Raw genomic sequence first — 22,308 nt, forward strand, 5'->3', positions numbered from 1 at the left:
TGGGCCCGCATGATTATTAAATATTAATAAACGGCCGGTGCGTGAGTCCAAAGCGACATGAGTAGCCGAATGAACGGATGCAATAACAAGTAGGGCTAAACAAGAATGACCAAACATCCACCCAAATTCTGTAACTGTTAAAAGTAATTCTCAATCCGATTTATATTAACATTATCTTGGAGTCAGATAATAATACAAAATTGCATAATGCCAAAACGTCATCTGCAAGCGCCGGAAAAGACAGAACGCGCTATAATCCTCGTTTGGATTCCGCCGTTGGGCCAAACGGATGGATGGGGTCATATTTGGACCCTTACAATGTATATTTAATTGTTCCAAAGCAGCTTTACAGAAACAACAAAGTAGCAAAGTATTGATGTTAAAAGGTTTTATTTGTGTACAGTTTTTTCACATATTAAAAACACTCATTAGATCAGTTTTACAGGAACACGATGGGGTGGTTTCCAGGACTAGACCTTAGTTTTAATTAGGACAAACATGCCCTACTAAAAACATTACATGTGCACATTTTGAGGCAAAACAAAGGGCACTGATGTATTTTAAGATATGTCAGTACAAGATGTTTTGAGTTTGGACAGCTCTTACATTTATTTTAGTCTAGGACTAGTCTTATCCCTGTCCGGGGAAACCGCCCCTGTGTGTGTAACATTTATATACTTGGCAGACACTTCCAAAAGCCTTAACACTTCCAAGTAAAAAAAGTATAAAAGTGTCAAAAAGTAGGTTTAAAAATACAGTTAGCATCTTTTTCTTCTTCCTTTATTTCTTAACGCCCTTCCAGCATCTACGGCTATATTCATGGCAAGAACCAGGTAATCCATACACAAGTTTATTCAGACAAGTTGATTTATACACAAGTTGGGGGAGGGACAATTTGGTATCTCCAATTTGCCCAACTTGCGTGTTTTTGGCCTGTGGGAGGAATCCGGACTACCCGGAGTAAACCCACGCTGACACAGGGAAGCATCTTTTTCAGATTTCAAAGTAGCTGTGGAGTCATATGACCACCAACAAAATATGAAGGTTAAATAAAGTTTATTTAACTGTGTATGGTCATGTGATATAACCAATCAGCGCAAAGAAGTGCCTATAAATAACCATCCCTCACCTCTTTCCCATGACAGTTTTTGGCAGGATCCATCCTCCACCCCATCATTTCACTCTTAGCTAGTGCATCTAAATGATAAACTGACTGCATTTACATAGCGCTTTTAACAGGCCAATGGCCGTCCAAAGCGCTTTACAAGTTGCCTCACATTCACTCACACACATTCATACACAGACGACGGCCATGCAATGCACCATCCAGCTCGTCGGGAGCAGCTGGGGTTAGGTGTCTTGCTCAAGGACACCTCGACACTTGGACAGGTGGAGTCGGAGATTAAACCACCAATCTTCCGGTTTGTAGACAACCTACATGAACCACTGAGCCACTGCCACCCCTATCCCAGTTAAAGAGCAGGGAGTACTCTGAGTTTGGAGCCTCCCCTCGGACTGCACGCTAAATATGCTTTTCCTCATTCCCTATCGATTACATGTTAATGCAAAGCCGTGGATCTAGATTTAAAAGTGTCTACTGTTAATGCACATCTGATCTCTTCTGAAAGCTGATTCCAGCTATGGGTGGCATAATAACTTAAAGCTGAAATGAACCCATTGGTATTTCTATATGACCTGATCCTAAAGATCTTAGTAATCTGTTAGGTTTATATTCATTTAACATATCTGTAATACACGTCATGAAGTGATATATAAATGAGTAATAATACTTTGTTCTGTATGAGCTGTAGCGCTCTTATGGTCTTTTGGGGATCCCAGTAATAAAACCATTGCAATAATCCACCCTGCTGGTGATGAAAGCATGAACACATTTCTCTAAGTGCTGTCTTGAGACAACTCATCTAATTCTGGTTTACGTTCCTGAGACAGTAGTAAGCTGATTCGCTTATCGCTTTGAATACCATTCCCATGGACCTTAGTGTTATTATGACACAAATCTATATGGGACAGGTTCCTACCAGGAAGAGGCACCTCAGGTTCTTTACACTTTTTCTTCCATATAAATAGGACACAGAGAACTAAAAATATGAAAACAACAAGGACAGGAGTTAATATCTTCCATAAATGTGTTTCTCGTGCTTGGTTTTCATTTTCTTCTGTTGGTTTTTCTCCCATCTGTCCTGTTGCTTCTACAAAAAAAATTACAAAAAAACGTCACTGGCATGTAATAAAGCAAAGCATGTTGCAGAATTACAATGTGAAAAACAGTTCCCCTTCATAAGTGTTAGGACACTAAAGACAAATTGCTCTGTTTGCTGTGAAGACAAGAAATTCGTAAGATAAATATGAAGCAAAAGTACAGAACGTAACATTTGATTTTGTTTGAACATATATATGCTTTACCAAAAATAACAAGGACCTTAGTTCCTGACTTGTGTGTCATCAAATGCAATATTCATACTGCAGAAACAATGGATCAAAACTGATACTACACATTCATGTGTGAACAAATAATGCATCAGGACACAATTTAACCCCTAACACTTGACAGATGATTGTCTCAATATGCTCACATTAGATAGAAATATTAAAATACAAACATGTTGTTTCATAGAGTTGGTATATTGTGTGTTAAAACAGGTGAAAAATAAAATGTGACATTCTGTACTTTTGTCTCATATTGGCCTTTTAATGTTGAGACATTACTTGACTTCACCGCAAACAGAGGAATTTTGCCTTTATTTTCCCAATACGTAAAGAGGGCACTGTACATGTAACAAAGTTAACACTGTTATGCTGTATCTTTCTGAAATATATTTACTATATAGCAGTGCTTCTCAAACTGGGGGCCGACGTAAAATACATGAATGTATCAAATTCTGTGTAAATAAACCTCAAAACAAATTACACAATGTATTGCTGTTGCTTAGTAGCCTTATTTTTCTGTTTAATTCAAAAGTTTTAGACTGTTTTGTGTTATACATTTTCTTTGGGTGGCACAATGGGATGCACTGTACACAAGGAGGGCTCCACACCACTTTGAGAACCACCGCTGTATAGCATCAAGTTGACTACTATCTTTGGTAAACTTCAATATTTCGACCATCATTTACTGCATTCGAAAATCTTTCTTAATATCATAAAATATCAGTTTCACCACTACACACCATTGATGGTCAGCTGTGTGATAACTTGTTCAGATGAATGTTTGATGAAACACTGGTAATGTCCTGCATCAGTGTGTGTAAGATTGTTAAGTTTGAGGGAGAAGTTTCCTCTCTCATACTCAGTAGGGAAAGTTTCCACTCTGTTCTTGTAGGTGAAGTCCTGGTGTTGTAGTGAAAATTTGCCACGTACTATGTCACAGACAATCAGGCTGTCATTGTGTCTCCAATGCACATTAATATCAGAAAGTTTGTGTTGAATCTCACTGGTAGCACACGGCAAGACAACAGAACCTCCAGTAACACCCTCAACATCATCATTCACATCCTGCAGGGACACTGAAATGAGAGAAGTTATTTCAGAAAACTCATGTACAAGCACATTATTTGTTAGTTTTAAATGTGGCACAAATGTACTTCTCAAAATTCGTTTTTTTATAGGTGCTTACCTTTGTTTATCAGCAGTGCAAATACACAGATAATGCAGAAACTGTAGAAAACATAAGAACAAGTTTCTGTAAGTTCATGTAGATCATAACATAAGCTTGTGGCATTGATATTTGCTAGCACCATCCTATGTTCAGGGACTTGTAATCGCAGACATACACAGACCACACAATAGCCAATGTATGGACGTCAAAGGTGCCACCATTTTAGTCCTGGCAAGATTTTCTCATTAACACATACATATAAGTGAACAGGAAAGCTGCACTTCTGGATGAAAACACATTTACAGTTCTCATTTCAATTATTTATAATTTACATGGAGTACAAAAATATAATGTCTCTACTACGGCTGTAACGATTAATCGTGTGCCCCATTAAAAATGCCTGTCTGAAATTTATTCTGAATCACAAGGCTGCGATTTTGTGTTTCATGCACAGCTTGTGCGTGTACTACGGCTCTGTGATCAGTAGAAAGTCCTTATCAATCTAAAATCATTATAAGGTGGAGTCGTTTATAACGTGCATTTAAATAAAGCAACACTCGTTAAGCAAAATCATTCAAAATATTCTTTATTATCATCATGAAAATACCTGAAACTATCTGAAGAACAGCGATATAAATATTCCTGTAGACATTTCCTGGAATAGCGTTTGTAATGCACGAGAGCGCCCCCTGGCTTTGCGATGTGCTGGGATTTAACCGTAATTTATTAAAATTCATTCATTGAGAAAACGCGCATTTGCACAATTAATCATTACAGACCTAGTCTCTATTTATAATCTCAATGGTTAGATTTAAAAATTTGTCAATTATTGATTTTACTTATTTTTATGCTTAATTTAACTGTACAGACATCCCTGATGTATCCCTAACTATTACTCCTTATGATTCATTTATGACTAATTTGACTAATTTAATGACTAATTTAAATAAGTCAAACTAATATATCTAGAGACATAACATTTTGATGTAATTATTTTATGCAGAGAAAGTAAAGTTTACTTATTCATTTGCATGTTTTTATAGCAGGGGTTTTCAAACTGTGGTCAGGACCTAACAGTGGGATAAGGTGGGTTACACAAAGTCACTTAGCTGTCCTATTAATGAAATTAAATGAGAATGGATTTGACATCAGGTATTTTGGGATTGCAATTAAATATAAATTGAAAATAACTGAACAAAAAGGGAACAATTTTATTTTAGTATTCCTTAATGTATTTTTTCTGCATATTTCTATTAAACAAATTTTGGTTGGTCCTGAGATAAATTATACTTGACTTAAGTAGGTCACAGAAAGAAAAGTTTGTAGTTTATAGTGTACTCTTGCCAGAAGTCATATGGTGACACTAATGACGAACCAAACAGCATCTGATCAAAGCTAGGCCTATTATGTCTATGACTTTAATAGCAACAAACTTAAAATCAACATCATTTGTACTAGCAAACAGATTTAAGTACAAATTCATATTGATAATAACTAAATCACAGTATGACTTAAACAAATAGAGTCTGGAAAATGATGTCATTGATCAATGCATTCTGGGTAGTTGGTCCAATGTTTTCGGACACAAATGTCAGGGCATTAGTGCATTGCATTCACTAAATTCCAGGGGCTTCAGGCATTTCCATAAAATGACAAGTCTTACATGTTTTGTGGCATTGCACATTTTAGTAATCTTGAATTTTGAAAGTTTAATAAAAAAGGCAAGTCTCTGACCAGAAAAGGTGTTAAGGATAAAGTTAAATTAATTTAAAGGGTAACTGGTGTGAAACCCCTGTAATCACAGGCATCGATCTAAAAACCTGTGATTCATCATTTGAAATTGTTTTCAGCTGTTTGATACATACTTAACATCTACTTCCAATCCTACACAACGTCCTTCACAGCTTGTGTGTGCTAAATTCACATTAATTATGCATACATTTACATTCATTTCACCTTGAGAGCATATCAGAATTTGTAATATTTGGTTTATAAACGGATCACATTACAGGATAATCTGAGCCAAACTTCTCTCAGATTCTTGGAAGGGGGGAAATCCGGCCAATAATCCTGTAGTCCCTTTAAAAGTATTTGCATCTTTAACAGGTGTTCATGAAGTTACTGCATTTGTGTTTGTTATCAGTAACTCATCTGTTACTTTGTTGATTCTTTGTTAATACTAGATTAAATAGGCTATAACCGACCAAAACATTGGCAAAAACACAGACATAAGCAACATGAAAAAAATTAATTACTCCAAGCATTAGGTACACGATTGGCTGTCAGTTTGGTTCTGGTCGACGCAAGTTCAGATTTCCTCAGGCGACGTGCGGAGTACTTGAAATTGTTTTCATGACGCGTCATCACAGCGGAGAGTCCCATATTGGAGGCACTCCGCATCACAACAGAGCACAGGCACTTAAGTATATCCCGACCGTCGTCAAGGAAAATTGTTAATTATTGCCGTGTTTGAGGTTGTACCAATAGGACAGATATCGACTTCCAAAAGTTATTAAAAACCAGGGAAAGGAATGAAAGAAATTATCAGAGGGAAGGAGGCGCTTGTGGTTGGCAAAGCTCAGGAAAAATAGTACTTTTGTATTAGAAATATGATTGAAGTACATGAAGTATAAAAGAAGTATGCTTCTACTTGTTGTGCTTTATTTAAAGAGTACTTTTTTAAAGTATACTTTAAGTGTATGCATAAAATGTACTTAAACACCATATCTAAACACAACCAAAATTTGCGCTGAAAATCAATTATTTATCATTTGGCCTCATTTATTAACATTTCGTAGAAAATGCTTACGAATGTGCCTACGTACAAAAAAAAATCGGGATTAATCAAACGTGCGCACGTGGTTCGTACGCACATCAGTAAGTAATCCTTGATGATAAATCCCATGCACCATGCTCGTGCACGTTCATGGTCATTTGCATTCCGAAACGCCTCCGATGAACCATATATGGTGACAACACCTCCCGTTATAAGTCACGTGGTTGTGCTTTTTCCCCTCATCGCAATAATGGCAAAGAGAGCGTAAAAGAGCAACTTTACAGACACAGAAATTGAGTTACTGGTGGATGAGGTTTAATCCTAATAACACATCCTGTTTGGTTCACTTAGTGCGGGAGGAATGACTAACAAAAGAAAACAAATCGCATGGGAACATGTTACCAGTGAGTTTAATTCCATTGGGTATGAGAACACTTCTAGAAATAAAAAAGTGGTTTGACAGGGCTCGACATTAAGGCTTGTCCGCTTGTCCGGGACAAGTGGATTTTTTGAAGGACAAGTGTAAGAGAAAATTAGTTGTCCGACTGGACAAGTTACATTTCAAACAATGTTACTTAACGTTATGTGCCGTTAACGACAGAGCAGAACACGCAGCGCAAACACCGAGCGGAATATTGAACAGAGAGCACAGCGCGCCAACACACACACACGTTTACACCTTGCTGTTATTGTTATTAAACAAGCTGCGCGCGCATGAAAACTGTAAGGGTGGATTCACTACAGTGGTTCAGTCTGTAGGAACGCCGAAATGACTAAGAAATGTTAACAGCAAGACATTATAAAACTGTAAATTTCTGGTCAATTATCACCCTTCTGCAACCTATACCAACGACGAAAATAAGTGCAGTTATAATAGCAAAATATGTGGGAGAGCATTGCTAGAATATAAATATATTGAATTGCAATATGTAGCGTTTAAGTATTAACACTAAATCAAAACTAAACAACAGATTGGTAAATTAAAAGGTTTAATAACAGCACTGACTTAAAGTTACAATTGAAATGGTTACACTATAAATGCATTAAAATGGTACTTAATACAAACAATTAACTGTTTCCAATGTATGTGAGATATTACCTGATAAGATAGAGAAAGAAAGAAAGAAAGTTTAGAAGAAAGAGAATCACCATTAAGAACTGGAATCTAGGCCTAATGGCCTAAACACAAGAACTCAGGTGAAGAAGAAAAGCAGAGGGCAGAAAGCAAAAGTCAAATGCCAAAAGGCAAAAGCCCAGACCTCATGAAACCAAGACCTTTATTCTCTATCCCTTGACCATGTGACTAAACCTAACATCATACATTCAAACTGACCAATCAGAAGACCACACCTTTAACCCCCACTGTATTGAAAAAACAGCTGTAACAATAGTCTTTGTAAGCACAGGAATGCAGATGGTACAGTATGGAAATGGGGGTTGTGACAAATTGTGACGAAGTAATAAATTCCTATATTTTTAATCCTACAAACCTGATCGCCGAACACGGAGGGCGGGGCGGCATGGAGTGGAGAGTGATGTTTCTTCAGGCTCCGGCGTGAATATAAATGACAGACAGTTCAACCGCAGTCTGTATTTTTTCTCTTCTAAAGTTCGGTAAAAACACATACTGGGCTTAAAATCTTGTTTAAGAATCTCTTTTATAATGAGAATGTCTCTTTCAGCGCGCCTACGTGTGTGTGCGCCCCGCGACAGCCGATTTGAATCTGACAGAGTTCGTCACTGTACAATAAAAAATCCCACACAAAACATTACAGCGTAAATGCTAGGATTAAGATTGATTTTATATATATAACAGATAATCTGGATACATTTACCCTAATACGTTTTTTAAAACATGGGAATGTTTTAATGTTTTGCTTTAGTGTTTTAATGTCAGACAATCATTGAAATGTGGGAAAAATGAAGAGAAAGGCAGCAGATATAGCATCCTTCTTCAGAAAGAGTAGCAAGAAGCAGCCAAACAAATCTTAGTAAAATAAATTTCAGTGGCCTACAAAATTCACATGATTTTCTGGTCTCTATAGTTTTTTCAGCAATGGGAGATATAAATTCTGGTTTCAAAGTAAATTTCAAAAGTTTTATTTGATTAAATAGTTTAAAAAAAAACTTGAGGTTGAATTATGACTATAAATTATATGTTAATCTCAATTCATTTTTAATTGAAATCAAAGTATTGTAGCAATTGTATGTTATACATCATTGTGATTAATGCACCTATAATACTTAAAAGTATTTTAAGGTTGGATGAAAGAGATTTTATGTGCCACCCCAGAGTAACTGCTGGCCCCTGCCTGGCCACCCCTATGAAAAATCCCTTGCTCCGCCACTGATTAGCAAAACACAAAAAATACATTATATTATAAATCTTTACCCGGACAAGTGACTTTTGTGCATGGACAAGTGAAACGTCAAGTTAATGTCAAGCCCTGGGTTTGACATTAAATTATCACCAAAAAAAAACGCGTCACAGCACACCGACGTAAAATCAGTGCAACTGTAGGAGGACAGACAATGACAGAACTTGGACAGCCGCATAACCATCATCATCGGCGCGATTTTTGAAAACGCGCTCCCGGCGGAATGGATTATTTGCCAAGTCTTTCAATAATGCAAGATAAACCATTGCACTGTGTCAAGCATTTGACGGAGCTTTCTAATATAGGGTTAGACACTAATTTCATAAATTAACTTCAACACTGATTTGCAGTTACTTTATTAACAGTAATCATTTTTAACACATGGGGAGGATAATAAATAGACAAAGTTTTCTTTTAACGCTGGGGATGGACGGTCCTGTGTAGTATCGCTATTCTACCACTAGATGCTCTGCGTACGCATATTCCGAGGTGTGCGTATACACACATTTCTACGTATAAGTGCAATTTGATAAATTCCACACTTTGCATAAAACTGTTCCTACGCACACTTTACGCACACTTCTGTGCGTAAGAACGCTTGATAAATGAGGCCCCAGGCAGGGGCGCCGTAAGGGGGGAAAAGTTAGGACGATTCTAAGGGCCCATGAACTTTTGAGGGCCCCAGGCAAGGACTGTGCCGCAAACGCAACCCCCTTAAGCTGAGCCCTCTTAGCTCCGCCCCGTCTTTACTCTCTGCGTGTTAGCGCCGTCTTCAATCCACGGTCTCACAGTGCGCGTGAACTTCAGAAGAGAACAAGGTGTGTGTATTTACTGCTATTTCCTATGATATCTGCATATGTGCACTTCCTTACTATAAATGCAGTTTACACAATGTGACGCTGGATCAATACAATGCAGTTTTCTTTCCACTGTAATAAGTCTTCGCTCTGTTCACCTAATGCTTTGTGTACACCTAAAGACTTTGAAAAGATTTAGAAAAGACTCTATAAGATTATCAGCTCACATCTAAAGACTTCGGTTTACAGTTTTTAGTCTCAGACTAAAAGATTTTACAAACACTGAATCTTGTAGTGACACTATTTACAAGACTACAACAAGATTATTTTAGCTTTTTATTACCACCAAATTCCTTCCATCATGCTCAGCAGTGTATAATAAAATATATATATAATATATATATATATAAAATATATAGTGTATAGTGTAAAATGTAGGAGAAGCAGCTACAGTTAGCTACTGTGGCTTTTGCCATTGCAGTCATTTGCAGTGAAAGAAAAAAGAAGTGAGGGCCTTGTCCCCACTCCCACTTAGAGGTCTCAGCAAACTGTGTCCTGAGAGACATGCTGCGTGTTTTAACCTCAGCAAATGGAACATAGGCTACATAGGGTACCATTAGTTACATTTTCCCAGTTTGTGCAAAGCTAGATTTTCTCTTTTTCATTCAGTCTTTCATTCAGTCTTTTGTACAGTAATGTCAATATCAAACATTAGTACGCCGGTTTCAACAGCGTTTGCAGCGCATACTGTGCAGTTTAATAACAGTATAAAAATCTCAAGTTCACATTACTTTATTTTATATGCGTTAATGAGCAAAACCTCTTCAAGACGGTTTTTGACGGTCAGTGTAATTTATTTAACTGTGATTTGTTTAACCCACATTGTTTTCGTGCTGTTCTGGTTCGTGTAATGACATATATAGACACAATACACAATTTTAGACATAACAAGCCCATGGCACATTATAAAATATGTTTCTATTAAGTTTTACGATAAAATAAAAAATTCACTCAGTGATTGACAGCATGAAGCAGTCGATCGTGTTTCCCTTCAACAGTTTAAGCATAAGATTTAGATTTATAGATGTACGTTATCTGTTTCTCTGAAGACTATTAAGGTATATGAGGACTCATTTGCTGGGCAGAGAGTGAATGACAGCGCAGTCTTCTGGTGTTTTTAAATATTTAATTGCTTTCTTTTGAATTGCTCAAAGTCATGACTGTTTGAAACACACTTGGCATCACATTTATGACCGCACGCGTGCGGTGTACATGCTTGTTAACATGGGCACCGAAAAAACACGCGCCGCTTACGCGTTGCTCACGCTTTTCGGCAATATCGCTCCACTTCTTTTCTTTTTCCACTCTGTCGTGGTATGAACGGCAGTTTACATCAAAAAGACACGGCTGCTCTGCCCACCGCTCGACAAGGCGCTCCTCTCATCCACGGTCCATTTTCGCCTACTTGGCGCTCGTTCTGTTTACACGTCCGTCTACATGTTTCTTTGTTGTGACTGATGGCTTCCTGTTTCCGGTTTTCGGAGAACGAATTTATTGGTTGTTAATTGTTTTACGTCACGAGACTACGCTGGGACTTGCGATAATATCAAACATGTTTGATATGAAAGACTAAAGAAAGACTGGCATAAATCGGGTCGCCGACTGCAGATTATCACCTCACAGTTAACGATCGAGACGACGGGAGCGCGCCGAGACTCCAGTTAGATTCCTAAAGACTGCCGGTCTTTAGTCTGGGACTGTGAAAATCCTTTGGTGTACGCTAGGCATAAGTTAAAAAATAAACAAGGGGATTTACGTTCCCTGTTTTGTGTTATGATTCTAACGCGAAGTCAGCCCTTATAAGCTGTTTTAATTAACGTAGCCCGTATTAATTAACATAAACTAGAAATGCGATCGGTTACACACTGTTTTGTTTTGTAACGCAATATGCCAAAGAAGGATTTTTATGCAGTCGTGAATCGAGTTGATTGTGATAAAACTGAAATGCAACTAAGGCTAAACTAGTCCAGTTATGTATATTAAAGCTTCTCAACTTGCAACAGGTTTAAGAAATCAATGGAAATCTATGTTGTAATCTGCTATAGTTGTCATTCATTTCATTTTAGAGTCCCGTTGATAAAAAACAGTCTGAAGACTCATTTAATAACAGTATAGCTGTTTTCTCAAGTTCACAGTTTCAATGATCTGTCGTTATTTTTGCTTTACTGAAGCTGCTGGTGTGTGAAACTTGTTCTTTACCTTATAAATAATGCTAATATTTATAATACAAGCTTTGGTCAAGCATTGTTGACCCAGTCTTATTTGAGGCATAATGTAAATGTATTGAAAAGATGCATTGTTGTTGTTCGCCATTTTTAAATGTTACAATGTCGTGTGTGACTGTAACAGCTCAAGTATACAGTATGTCACTGAGACTGCCTGTGAAAATCAGACTAAAGCCTTAAATCTTATTGTGAAATAAAAGCATCACAGTTTAATTTCAAGCATTAATTTCACTATGATTTCAATCGCTGACATGACATTACTCAGTCAATATTAAAGATATCAAATTTATATTTTCACATAATGTTCTTTACATTATATAGGATGATTTTATGTGGAAAACAGTAAATCACAAAGAAATACTTCAGCTGGGTTTTCACAGGCATGGTCACATTTATCTTTAATCTTTAAGAACATTGCATTTTCTCTGAATATTCGATTAATGTACTGTATTTTTCAATTAAATTTACATTGCACAATAAATTATCTTAGCTTCAGACATTGTAGGTGTCTATAAATACTGATAATTGTGGTCATAACAATAGCAAAATAAATAGTTCTGTATTATTAAATTACAGACAAAGATTTTGAATAGCTACAGTAGGTTGGATTGTATGTTTGGTGCGAAATGGGTATGGTGGGGGCCTGACCCCCTATTCTTTCATAGGGCCCAAAATACTAGCGGCGCCCCTGGGCCCAGGTATTTGACTATATCGGGATATGCAACTTAAGGAAGAATCGCCGGGTCGTCACGGATCCAAGAAGAGGGAGCTAAAGGCTCGTACAGACTACATGACTTTAAAACGTTGGTCCGAACTTTGCGGTTCACACTACATGACTTGCTCTCTGTGAAATCAGGAGTGTTCACGTTGTTGATCAGTTCACACCACACGACATAACGTGACTGCCCCACAACAGGAGGTAACGCACTACACGAGTTGAGAACAACTCTATCACCCAACGATTCTATCTTGTCCACAAACCACGTTTTGTCACGAAAAATCACGCGATAAAACAAACCGGAAATGACGCGAAACAACACGCGCACCAGTAAACCCACAGAAGAAGAATGAAGACGACGCGCAAAACTTTTGTTTGTATATATAGACTTCAGACAGAAATTCGTGCTGCAAACCGTTTGCGCGATGCAAAGCCGCAAAAGAAAAAAATGAAGAGATGTGTATGTGGAGAGGTGGATCAACACCACACGAGGACAGCAGGGATTTAAGAGTTGGAGGTGAGTACAGCTTGTTTATATAGGAAATATAGCTGCATGCTTATGTTTGGCTATGATCACATTTAAAATATCAACGTGTTGTCTACTGTGTTTAAAAGCTGTGTTTCTTGATTTAATTATCGTTCAAATAGAATAGGACAGGCTTCGCAAAGCATGACTTGGAGAGCGTTTGTCTTTGACCCTGCGATTCTATGCAACAGGTTTGTGTGATTTCATTTCAAACGAATATGAACTGAATGTTGTCATTACGTTTTTTTCTGTCTGGGTATGTTTTTGAACTTTTTGGTGTCATGCAGGTGACATGTTCAAGTCCCTCAGGTTCAAATCCAGGATGGGGGACCAGCACCATCCCACAAATAGTTTTGGATAGCTGTTCTGTACCAGGTTATAAAGGACGATTTCTTGAAGGTAGGGTTATTACAAAATATAAAGCTATCTATCTATCTATCTATCTATCTATCTATCTATCTATCTATCTATCTATATATATATATATATATATATATATATACTACTTCATTTAAAAAAACGAACACCCATAACATTGTGGACATCAGCAGTTGACTGTCTTTGTTAAAAGTATTTTAGTAAAAACTATTATTAGAAACAGGGATATAGTTCCGAAAAGCACAAGTAATATTTATTTTTATGTCTATACATACCTGTATACATTAATTTCATAATTTTATCTGAGCTTACACTATGTGTATATTAAAGTATTTTGTGTATAAACATGAATTATGTTAACACAGCAATAAATATAAAATTACTTCCAAACCTTATATTGTAATATTTGTTATTCTACATGTTGTTTAGTCCCTAGTTTATCTTTATACTTATTTATATGGATTAAGTAAGAAGGGGTCTCATTTATAAAGCATGCGTATGCACAAAACAGTTCTGGTAACATGCGTATGCCAGTTACCACACAACTGTTGTGATCTTTAAAAAAAAAAAACTTAATGGGAGAATAGGCTTGCATGGTGGGATCAGAAGATAATTAATGTACGCACACTTGCAGAAAGGGAACATTGCTTTGTCTGTATTTTTTGGCGTATGCCATTTTTGGCTTTTGTGCATACATAGACTTTTAGTAAGGATCCTACACACAGTTTTATAAATGAGACCCAAGGTGTTTGTTCTACATATAACTATGCAAATAAATCCATTGGAAACTGTAGTCTTGAATATATAATAATTTAATCCGTGACATTTGGTGTGTCCTATTGTTTTAGACACCATCAACGGAAGGAGAGTGGCATAGCCGTGGACTTCGAAAGGAAGTGGCAGTTTCCACATTGCTTTGGGGTACTTGCTACCACTCCAGCTGTAGCAGACTGCTGACCAAAACATGGTTGATGGGCAATGGAAGAATCGTGGGACGGGTGCTTTTCAACCGATGGACACCACCTCACATCGCAATTGTATGGCAACAGCAAAAGTGCAACGCAATCTGATGCGGGACTACTTTGTCTCACCAGCGTGTAGTGTTTATTGGCAAGTTCAACACATTTTAAAAGGAACTGATGTAGAGTTATCCCTGCAAACAGCAGATTAAAGCCAGTTATTGTCAGTTTAGGACATTCGTTTTCTTGTGTGTTCTAAAGTCCTGTATTTGTAAAGAACACAATGTGGTTCACTTTTTCATTGTTTTAAGTATTCTGTTTATTGTTGTGTTATTATTCAATTAATTTTAATTACATACAAATCAAAAGGTGCAGGAATGTAACAAATAAAGGCAATCTGCATGTTACATAATACTAACTTTATTTCGTGATCCACACTCATTATTCACAGAACATTAACAATGTTTCTATACTACGGCGCTAAACATCAACATATCTGATCATGCTAAAAATTCATGGGGATTGTGATGATAAGCTCTGGGCATTTTTACTCAATGTGGATTAATCTAACAGCCAATCACACACAATTATATTACGATATTTATATATCACCCAGCCCTTAAAAGGGCTCTACATAGGGATTTTTGTAATGTTTAATTGTGTTAATGTGGTGCACTGCACGTGTTCTAACAATGTATATTTTGTCTGTCCACATAATATACATTCAAATGTACTACATTGTTTTCAAGTTGCACAAACAACAATGCAAGGCTATAAAGCACTATTCATATTGGTGTTTTTTGTAAAATATGACAATGTGTTTTATACTTTTATACTTTGTTGCATTAAATGTATTACTTTCGATAGACCATTTATTTCATGAAACAGCACTGGGAAATTCAATCTAAACCCTTCAACAAGTTTAATCACCTTATTGATAAATGTAATACATAGTAAAGTCAATAGTTTGTAAACAAAAACACATCGGGACCGGACCGCACATGTCATGCATGATATATGCATAGTGTAGGTTGTTCAGGTGACAACATTGATCCGCTTCTGTCAGTCTCCTGGGCGTTGTATAGCATCACCATTATGCTTCTTTTGAGATGTGATAAGAGAACTGGGTCTTCAATATTCCTCAATTCCAAAGCCATGGTTCCCAAATGAAGTTAATGTATCCCTAGTTGTTTGTGAGTCCACTTGTGCAACAGTAAAGTCTAAAATCAATAAATAAATGCAATGTTTCCAGTTAATATTTACCTCCACACTTTATTTTATTTGTCTATTCAAACTAAATATGAGAATTTATTCCTTTGTTTACAAGCTCTTTCGACTGGTACAAAAGGCAGATTGTAATGTAACTGAATATCCTCTAATACACAATATATAACAATAAACAGAATTACAGTAAAAAGAATTATACACTTTATAATGTTTTACAGACATATCCCAAAAATAGGATTACGCAAGCTTCTATAATATGCATGTATATGGAAATATGACCAATTAATTTACATTTTACCCTATAACATTTAGATAATGTAATAATAACATTTGCTCACCTGGCTGTTTTACAGCGTTTGCTCTTTCTCTCCACCGTTTCTTTTTCTCAGCGCAGTTGTGGTAAATATATGTGAAACGTCATACAGACATTTATGCCTGAGTTCAATGTTTTCTTGGTGACATGCTGCTCATCTTTCCGTGTGACGTCAACCCCTCGTCGGATTGGCTGTAGCTCGTGACATCATAGGAGGTCGAGTCGCGCGACAGCTCCAGATATCTCATGCTTAGTTCACACTACATGATTTTAAGCCAGATTTAAGCCCGATTTGCAAATCGTTCGCTCGCCGACAGGTCGGGGTGTGATCGGGTGCAAATCGCGGGGGATTAGCGGGCGATCGACGTTCGCCAATCTGTTGGTATGAAAGAGCCAACAACGCATCAAAGACGCTCGCAGACGGCTCGCAGACGCGTCGCCGACACCAGAAAAATATCTAGCTTGTTAGATATCTGGAGCTGTCGCGCGACTCGACCTCCTATGATGTCACGAGCTACAGCCAATCCGACGAGGGGTTGACGTCACACGGAAAGATGAGCAGCATGTCACCAAGAAAACATTGAACTCAGGCATAAATGTCTGTATGACGTTTCACATATATTTACCACAACTGCGCTGAGAAAAAGAAACGGTGGAGAGAAATAGCAAACGCTGTAAAACAGCCAGGTGAGCAAATGTTATTATTACATTATCTAAATGTTATAGGGTAAAATGTAAATTAATTGGTCATATTTCCATATACATGCATATTATAGAAGCTTGCGTAATCCTATTTTTGGGATATGTCTGTAAAACATTATAAAGTGTATAATTCTTTTTACTGTAATTCTGTTTATTGTTATATATTGTGTATTAGAGGATATTCAGTTACATTACAATCTGCCTTTTGTACCAGTCGAAAGAGCTTGTAAACAAAGGAATAAATTCTCATATTTAGTTTGAATAGACAAATAAAATAAAGTGTGGAGGTAAATATTAACTGGAAACATTGCATTTATTTATTGATTTTAGACTTTACTGTTGCACAAGTGGACTCACAAACAACTAGGGATACATTAACTTCATTTGGGAACCATGGCTTTGGAATTGAGGAATATTGAAGACCCAGTTCTCTTATCACATCTCAAAAGAAGCATAATGGTGATGCTATACAACGCCCAGGAGACTGACAGAAGCGGATCAATGTTGTCACCTGAACAACCTACACTATGCATATATCATGCATGACATGTGCGGTCCGGTCCCGATGTGTTTTTGTTTACAAACTATTGACTTTACTATGTATTACATTTATCAATAAGGTGATTAAACTTGTTGAAGGGTTTAGATTGAATTTCCCAGTGCTGTTTCATGAAATAAATGGTCTATCGAAAGTAATACATTTAATGCAACAAAGTATAAAAGTATAAAACACATTGTCATATTTTACAAAAAACACCAATATGAATAGTGCTTTATAGCCTTGCATTGTTGTTTGTGCAACTTGAAAACAATGTAGTACATTTGAATGTATATTATGTGGACAGACAAAATATACATTGTTAGAACACGTGCAGTGCACCACATTAACACAATTAAACATTACAAAAATCCCTATGTAGAGCCCTTTTAAGGGCTGGGTGATATATAAATATCGTAATATAATTGTGTGTGATTGGCTGTTAGATTAATCCACATTGAGTAAAAATGCCCAGAGCTTATCATCACAATCCCCATGAATTTTTAGCATGATCAGATATGTTGATGTTTAGCACCGTAGTATAGAAACATTGTTAATGTTCTGTGAATAATGAGTGTGGATCACGAAATAAAGTTAGTATTATGTAACATGCAGATTGCCTTTATTTGTTACATTCCTGCACCTTTTGATTTGTATGTAATTAAAATTAATTGAATAATAACACAACAATAAACAGAATACTTAAAACAATGAAAAAGTGAACCACATTGTGTTCTTTACAAATACAGGACTTTAGAACACACAAGAAAACGAATGTCCTAAACTGACAATAACTGGCTTTAATCTGCTGTTTGCAGGGATAACTCTACATCAGTTCCTTTTAAAATGTGTTGAACTTGCCAATAAACACTACACGCTGGTGAGACAAAGTAGTCCCGCATCAGATTGCGTTGCACTTTTGCTGTTGCCATACAATTGCGATGTGAGGTGGTGTCCATCGGTTGAAAAGCACCCGTCCCACGATTCTTCCATTGCCCATCAACCATGTTTTGGTCAGCAGTCTGCTACAGCTGGAGTGGTAGCAAGTACCCCAAAGCAATGTGGAAACTGCCACTTCCTTTCGAAGTCCACGGCTATGCCACTCTCCTTCCGTTGATGGTGTCTAAAACAATAGGACACACCAAATGTCACGGATTAAATTATTATATATTCAAGACTACAGTTTCCAATGGATTTATTTGCATAGTTATATGTAGAACAAACACCTTGGGTCTCATTTATAAAACTGTGTGTAGGATCCTTACTAAAAGTCTATGTATGCACAAAAGCCAAAAATGGCATACGCCAAAAAATACAGACAAAGCAATGTTCCCTTTCTGCAAGTGTGCGTACATTAATTATCTTCTGATCCCACCATGCAAGCCTATTCTCCCATTAAGTTTTTTTTTTTTAAAGATCACAACAGTTGTGTGGTAACTGGCATACGCATGTTACCAGAACTGTTTTGTGCATACGCATGCTTTATAAATGAGACCCCTTCTTACTTAATCCATATAAATAAGTATAAAGATAAACTAGGGACTAAACAACATGTAGAATAACAAATATTACAATATAAGGTTTGGAAGTAATTTTATATTTATTGCTGTGTTAACATAATTCATGTTTATACACAAAATACTTTAATATACACATAGTGTAAGCTCAGATAAAATTATGAAATTAATGTATACAGGTATGTATAGACATAAAAATAAATATTACTTGTGCTTTTCGGAACTATATCCCTGTTTCTAATAATAGTTTTTACTAAAATACTTTTAACAAAGACAGTCAACTGCTGATGTCCACAATGTTATGGGTGTTCGTTTTTTTAAATGAAGTAGTATATATATATATATATATATATATAGATAGATAGATAGATAGATAGATAGATAGATAGATAGATAGATAGATAGATAGATAGATAGATAGATAGATAGATAGATAGATAGCTTTATATTTTGTAATAACCCTACCTTCAAGAAATCGTCCTTTATAACCTGGTACAGAACAGCTATCCAAAACTATTTGTGGGATGGTGCTGGTCCCCCATCCTGGATTTGAACCTGAGGGACTTGAACATGTCACCTGCATGACACCAAAAAGTTCAAAAACATACCCAGACAGAAAAAAACGTAATGACAACATTCAGTTCATATTCGTTTGAAATGAAATCACACAAACCTGTTGCATAGAATCGCAGGGTCAAAGACAAACGCTCTCCAAGTCATGCTTTGCGAAGCCTGTCCTATTCTATTTGAACGATAATTAAATCAAGAAACACAGCTTTTAAACACAGTAGACAACACGTTGATATTTTAAATGTGATCATAGCCAAACATAAGCATGCAGCTATATTTCCTATATAAACAAGCTGTACTCACCTCCAACTCTTAAATCCCTGCTGTCCTCGTGTGGTGTTGATCCACCTCTCCACATACACATCTCTTCATTTTTTTCTTTTGCGGCTTTGCATCGCGCAAACGGTTTGCAGCACGAATTTCTGTCTGAAGTCTATATATACAAACAAAAGTTTTGCGCGTCGTCTTCATTCTTCTTCTGTGGGTTTACTGGTGCGCGTGTTGTTTCGCGTCATTTCCGGTTTGTTTTATCGCGTGATTTTTCGTGACAAAACGTGGTTTGTGGACAAGATAGAATCGTTGGGTGATAGAGTTGTTCTCAACTCGTGTAGTGCGTTACCTCCTGTTGTGGGGCAGTCACGTTATGTCGTGTGGTGTGAACTGATCAACAACGTGAACACTCCTGATTTCACAGAGAGCAAGTCATGTAGTGTGAACCGCACAGTTCGGACCAACGTTTTAAAGTCATGTAGTGTGTACGAGCCTTAACAAGCTAGATATTTTTCTGGTGTCTGCGACGCGTCTGCGAGCCGTCTGCGAGGGTCTTTGATGCGTTGTTGGCTCTTTCATACCAACAGATTGGCGAACGTCGATCGCCCGCTAATCCCCCGCGATTTGCACCCGATCACACCCCGACCTGTCGGCGAGCGAACGATTTGCAAATCGGGCTTAAATCTGGCTTAAAATCATGTAGTGTGAACTAAGCATAACTCGTCGGGATCTGCACTGCCTATAAATTGACATGTCTCGAAATATCGTGCCTTTTCTTGTGGTCCAAGTCCTTCCCTATATGCCTTTGCATCTTGGACGCGTTTTAATTAGCTTTTCTGTTGTTTAGACATGGCTTCATTCACTTTAAGTATCCAAAACGTTTTTGTTAACAATGAGTACCTGCACAATGGTCGCGCATCCGGGTTACCGCCCAGAACGTGACGTCTGTGACATTTAACTAAACTACATGTGACCGACATTTCAATGAATTTGAACGACGACACGGGAGTTTTACCACTCGCAAAATAATGGGACATAAAGTGATGACTTTCGAGTTTCAAATGGCCATTTTTTTATTCTTGAACCCATACCATGATCTTGGTTTCATTTTAAAGGATTTGTCAACCTCTTTCTATCTGAACAACTAGTTTTAGCATTGAACCATGTTGAAAATTTTACTCACATACCTACAGGCATCATCATCAAACAGTAAATCAAAATGTAACAAAAAGCAGCCTTGCAGTAGGCTAACCTAACTAACTATAAAGAATACATAATTTTACAAATTCCCACAGAACAAAGAACTTCTACAAAGATAATGGCCTATATCTCCCTGTAAGTTAAACATCCGACATTTCCTATCTTAATACACTAACCTCATGATGGTGGCCAGCTCCATGCCAAAACACCTTCGGTAGCCAGGCAGCTACTACAAATCACCATGGTCAAATCATCGCGGTGTCATCTAATTAGGCTAAACATCTTTAAAATGGTATGAAGCGAATGTTGTTGTCCTCCATTTTGTCGAAATCAAGGAAAACGAAAGGAAAAAATCGGAAGGCTGGGCGCGGCTTCGTCTAGAGTCACTGGCGGTTGGCGAACAACTTTCTTCTTCTTCTTCTTCTTCTTCCTTGAGGTTTTACGGCAGCCAGCATCCAAAAAAGTTGCATTGCTGCCATCTACGGGACTAACACCTTACTGCACTATATTCGGTAGTACAGCCCAGTGTCTATCAAAAATTTGAAAAAATAATGTTTTCCCCTCCCGCTTGATCCTACTTCTAAAATACTTTTCAATGATATTTCTTCCAAACCAACTTCAGACAACTCTCTTATAAGCCCTTGTCTTTGGTGATCATAATTTCTACAATACATCAAGACATGTTGAACCGTCTCAAGTTCCTGACAGGAACACATGCCACTCTGATGCTTTCCTAAAATCAATAAAGTGCTGTTCAAAAATGTGTGACCAATCCTCATTCTAGACATAATCACCAGCTCCTTCCGACTCATTCCTCCTCTTTTACATGCATTAGTGGAGTCAGATACCTTACTAGATACTGAAAAATAAATGCCTCCCTTTATTTTCCTGCTCCCAAAGCTGTTGCCATTTTCAAATGGTTTCTTGCCACACAATACTTTTGCCCTCTGCCTTGGATAGGTTTATAATGACATCTATATTTTCCTTTTGAACAGCTTCCTTGGCCAACTTATCAACCTTTTCATTTGATACAATACCTACATGAGCTGGCACCCATATCAATGATATTTCTACCCCTCTTATTTTCACATCTCTAATTGCCAAAAGAATTTCATATACAATATATTGTCGACTCCTTGATTACCCTTTCTCAATACTCTTAATAGCTGACACAGAGTCACTGCATATCAACACTTTATGATTTTTTATTTGCTCCGTCCATTGCACTGCCATTAAAATTGCATATAACTCAACTGTGAATACACTTAAAAAATTTGAAGTTCTCTTAAATGCTTGGGCATTCCACCTCTGAACCACAAAAGCTGCTCCTGTAGCACCTGTTTCTTGATCCTTTGACCCATCCGTAAAAATTAATACATGTTCCTGATATCTTTCTCTTACTCGACACTGGAACTCATGTACCAAATTTGACTCTGGATTTTCTAATTTTATCTCAAGTATCTCTAAATCAGCTTTTGGTGCCTCCAACTGCCATATAGGAATTAATGGCCATATTATTCCTGAACAAAATCTCTTAT

General features: G+C 37.1%; 1 protein-coding gene and 2 long non-coding RNA genes across 3 annotated transcripts; 1 reads left to right on the forward strand and 2 right to left on the reverse strand.

Annotated features, from left to right (window-relative positions):
- Positions 1–384: 384 nt before the first annotated feature.
- Positions 385–21,172, reverse strand: LOC135741129 (uncharacterized). Its single transcript, XM_065259773.1, has 4 exons — positions 20,947–21,172; positions 3,635–3,675; positions 3,189–3,524; positions 385–2,210 (listed from the first exon to the last, which is right to left on the reverse strand). The coding sequence occupies exons 1-4, from the start codon at positions 20,967–20,969 to the stop codon at positions 1,897–1,899; spliced, it is 714 nt and encodes a 237-aa protein (XP_065115845.1). The 5' UTR covers positions 20,970–21,172; the 3' UTR covers positions 385–1,896.
- LOC135741125 (uncharacterized) lies at positions 12,659–15,217 on the forward strand. Its single transcript, XR_010529351.2, has 4 exons — positions 12,659–13,087; positions 13,219–13,287; positions 13,384–13,495; positions 14,323–15,217. It is a non-coding gene; the product is annotated as an uncharacterized lncRNA (long non-coding RNA).
- On the reverse strand, positions 17,442–20,383 carry LOC135741124 (uncharacterized). Its single transcript, XR_010529350.2, has 4 exons — positions 19,604–20,383; positions 19,404–19,472; positions 19,196–19,307; positions 17,442–18,336 (listed from the first exon to the last, which is right to left on the reverse strand). It is a non-coding gene; the product is annotated as an uncharacterized lncRNA (long non-coding RNA).
- Positions 21,173–22,308: the final 1,136 nt, after the last annotated feature.

Source organism: Paramisgurnus dabryanus, chromosome 24 (genome assembly GCF_030506205.2).
Source record: "Paramisgurnus dabryanus chromosome 24, PD_genome_1.1, whole genome shotgun sequence".
In the NCBI taxonomy this organism is placed as follows: Eukaryota; Metazoa; Chordata; class Actinopteri; order Cypriniformes; family Cobitidae; genus Paramisgurnus; species Paramisgurnus dabryanus.

What these genes read in the sequence shown, in the direction of transcription:
- LOC135741129 (XM_065259773.1), bottom strand. Translation starts at nt 20,969, where the DNA reads ATGGAGCTGGCCACCATCATGAG. An exon ending in GAGCTGGCCACCATCATGAG is followed by an intron (nt 3,676 to 20,946) that starts GTTAGTGTATTA and finishes TGTTTTCTACAG; the next exon opens with TTTCTGCATTATCTGTGTAT. An exon ending in TGCACTGCTGATAAACAAAG is followed by an intron (nt 3,525 to 3,634) that starts GTAAGCACCTAT and finishes CTCTCATTTCAG; the next exon opens with TGTCCCTGCAGGATGTGAAT.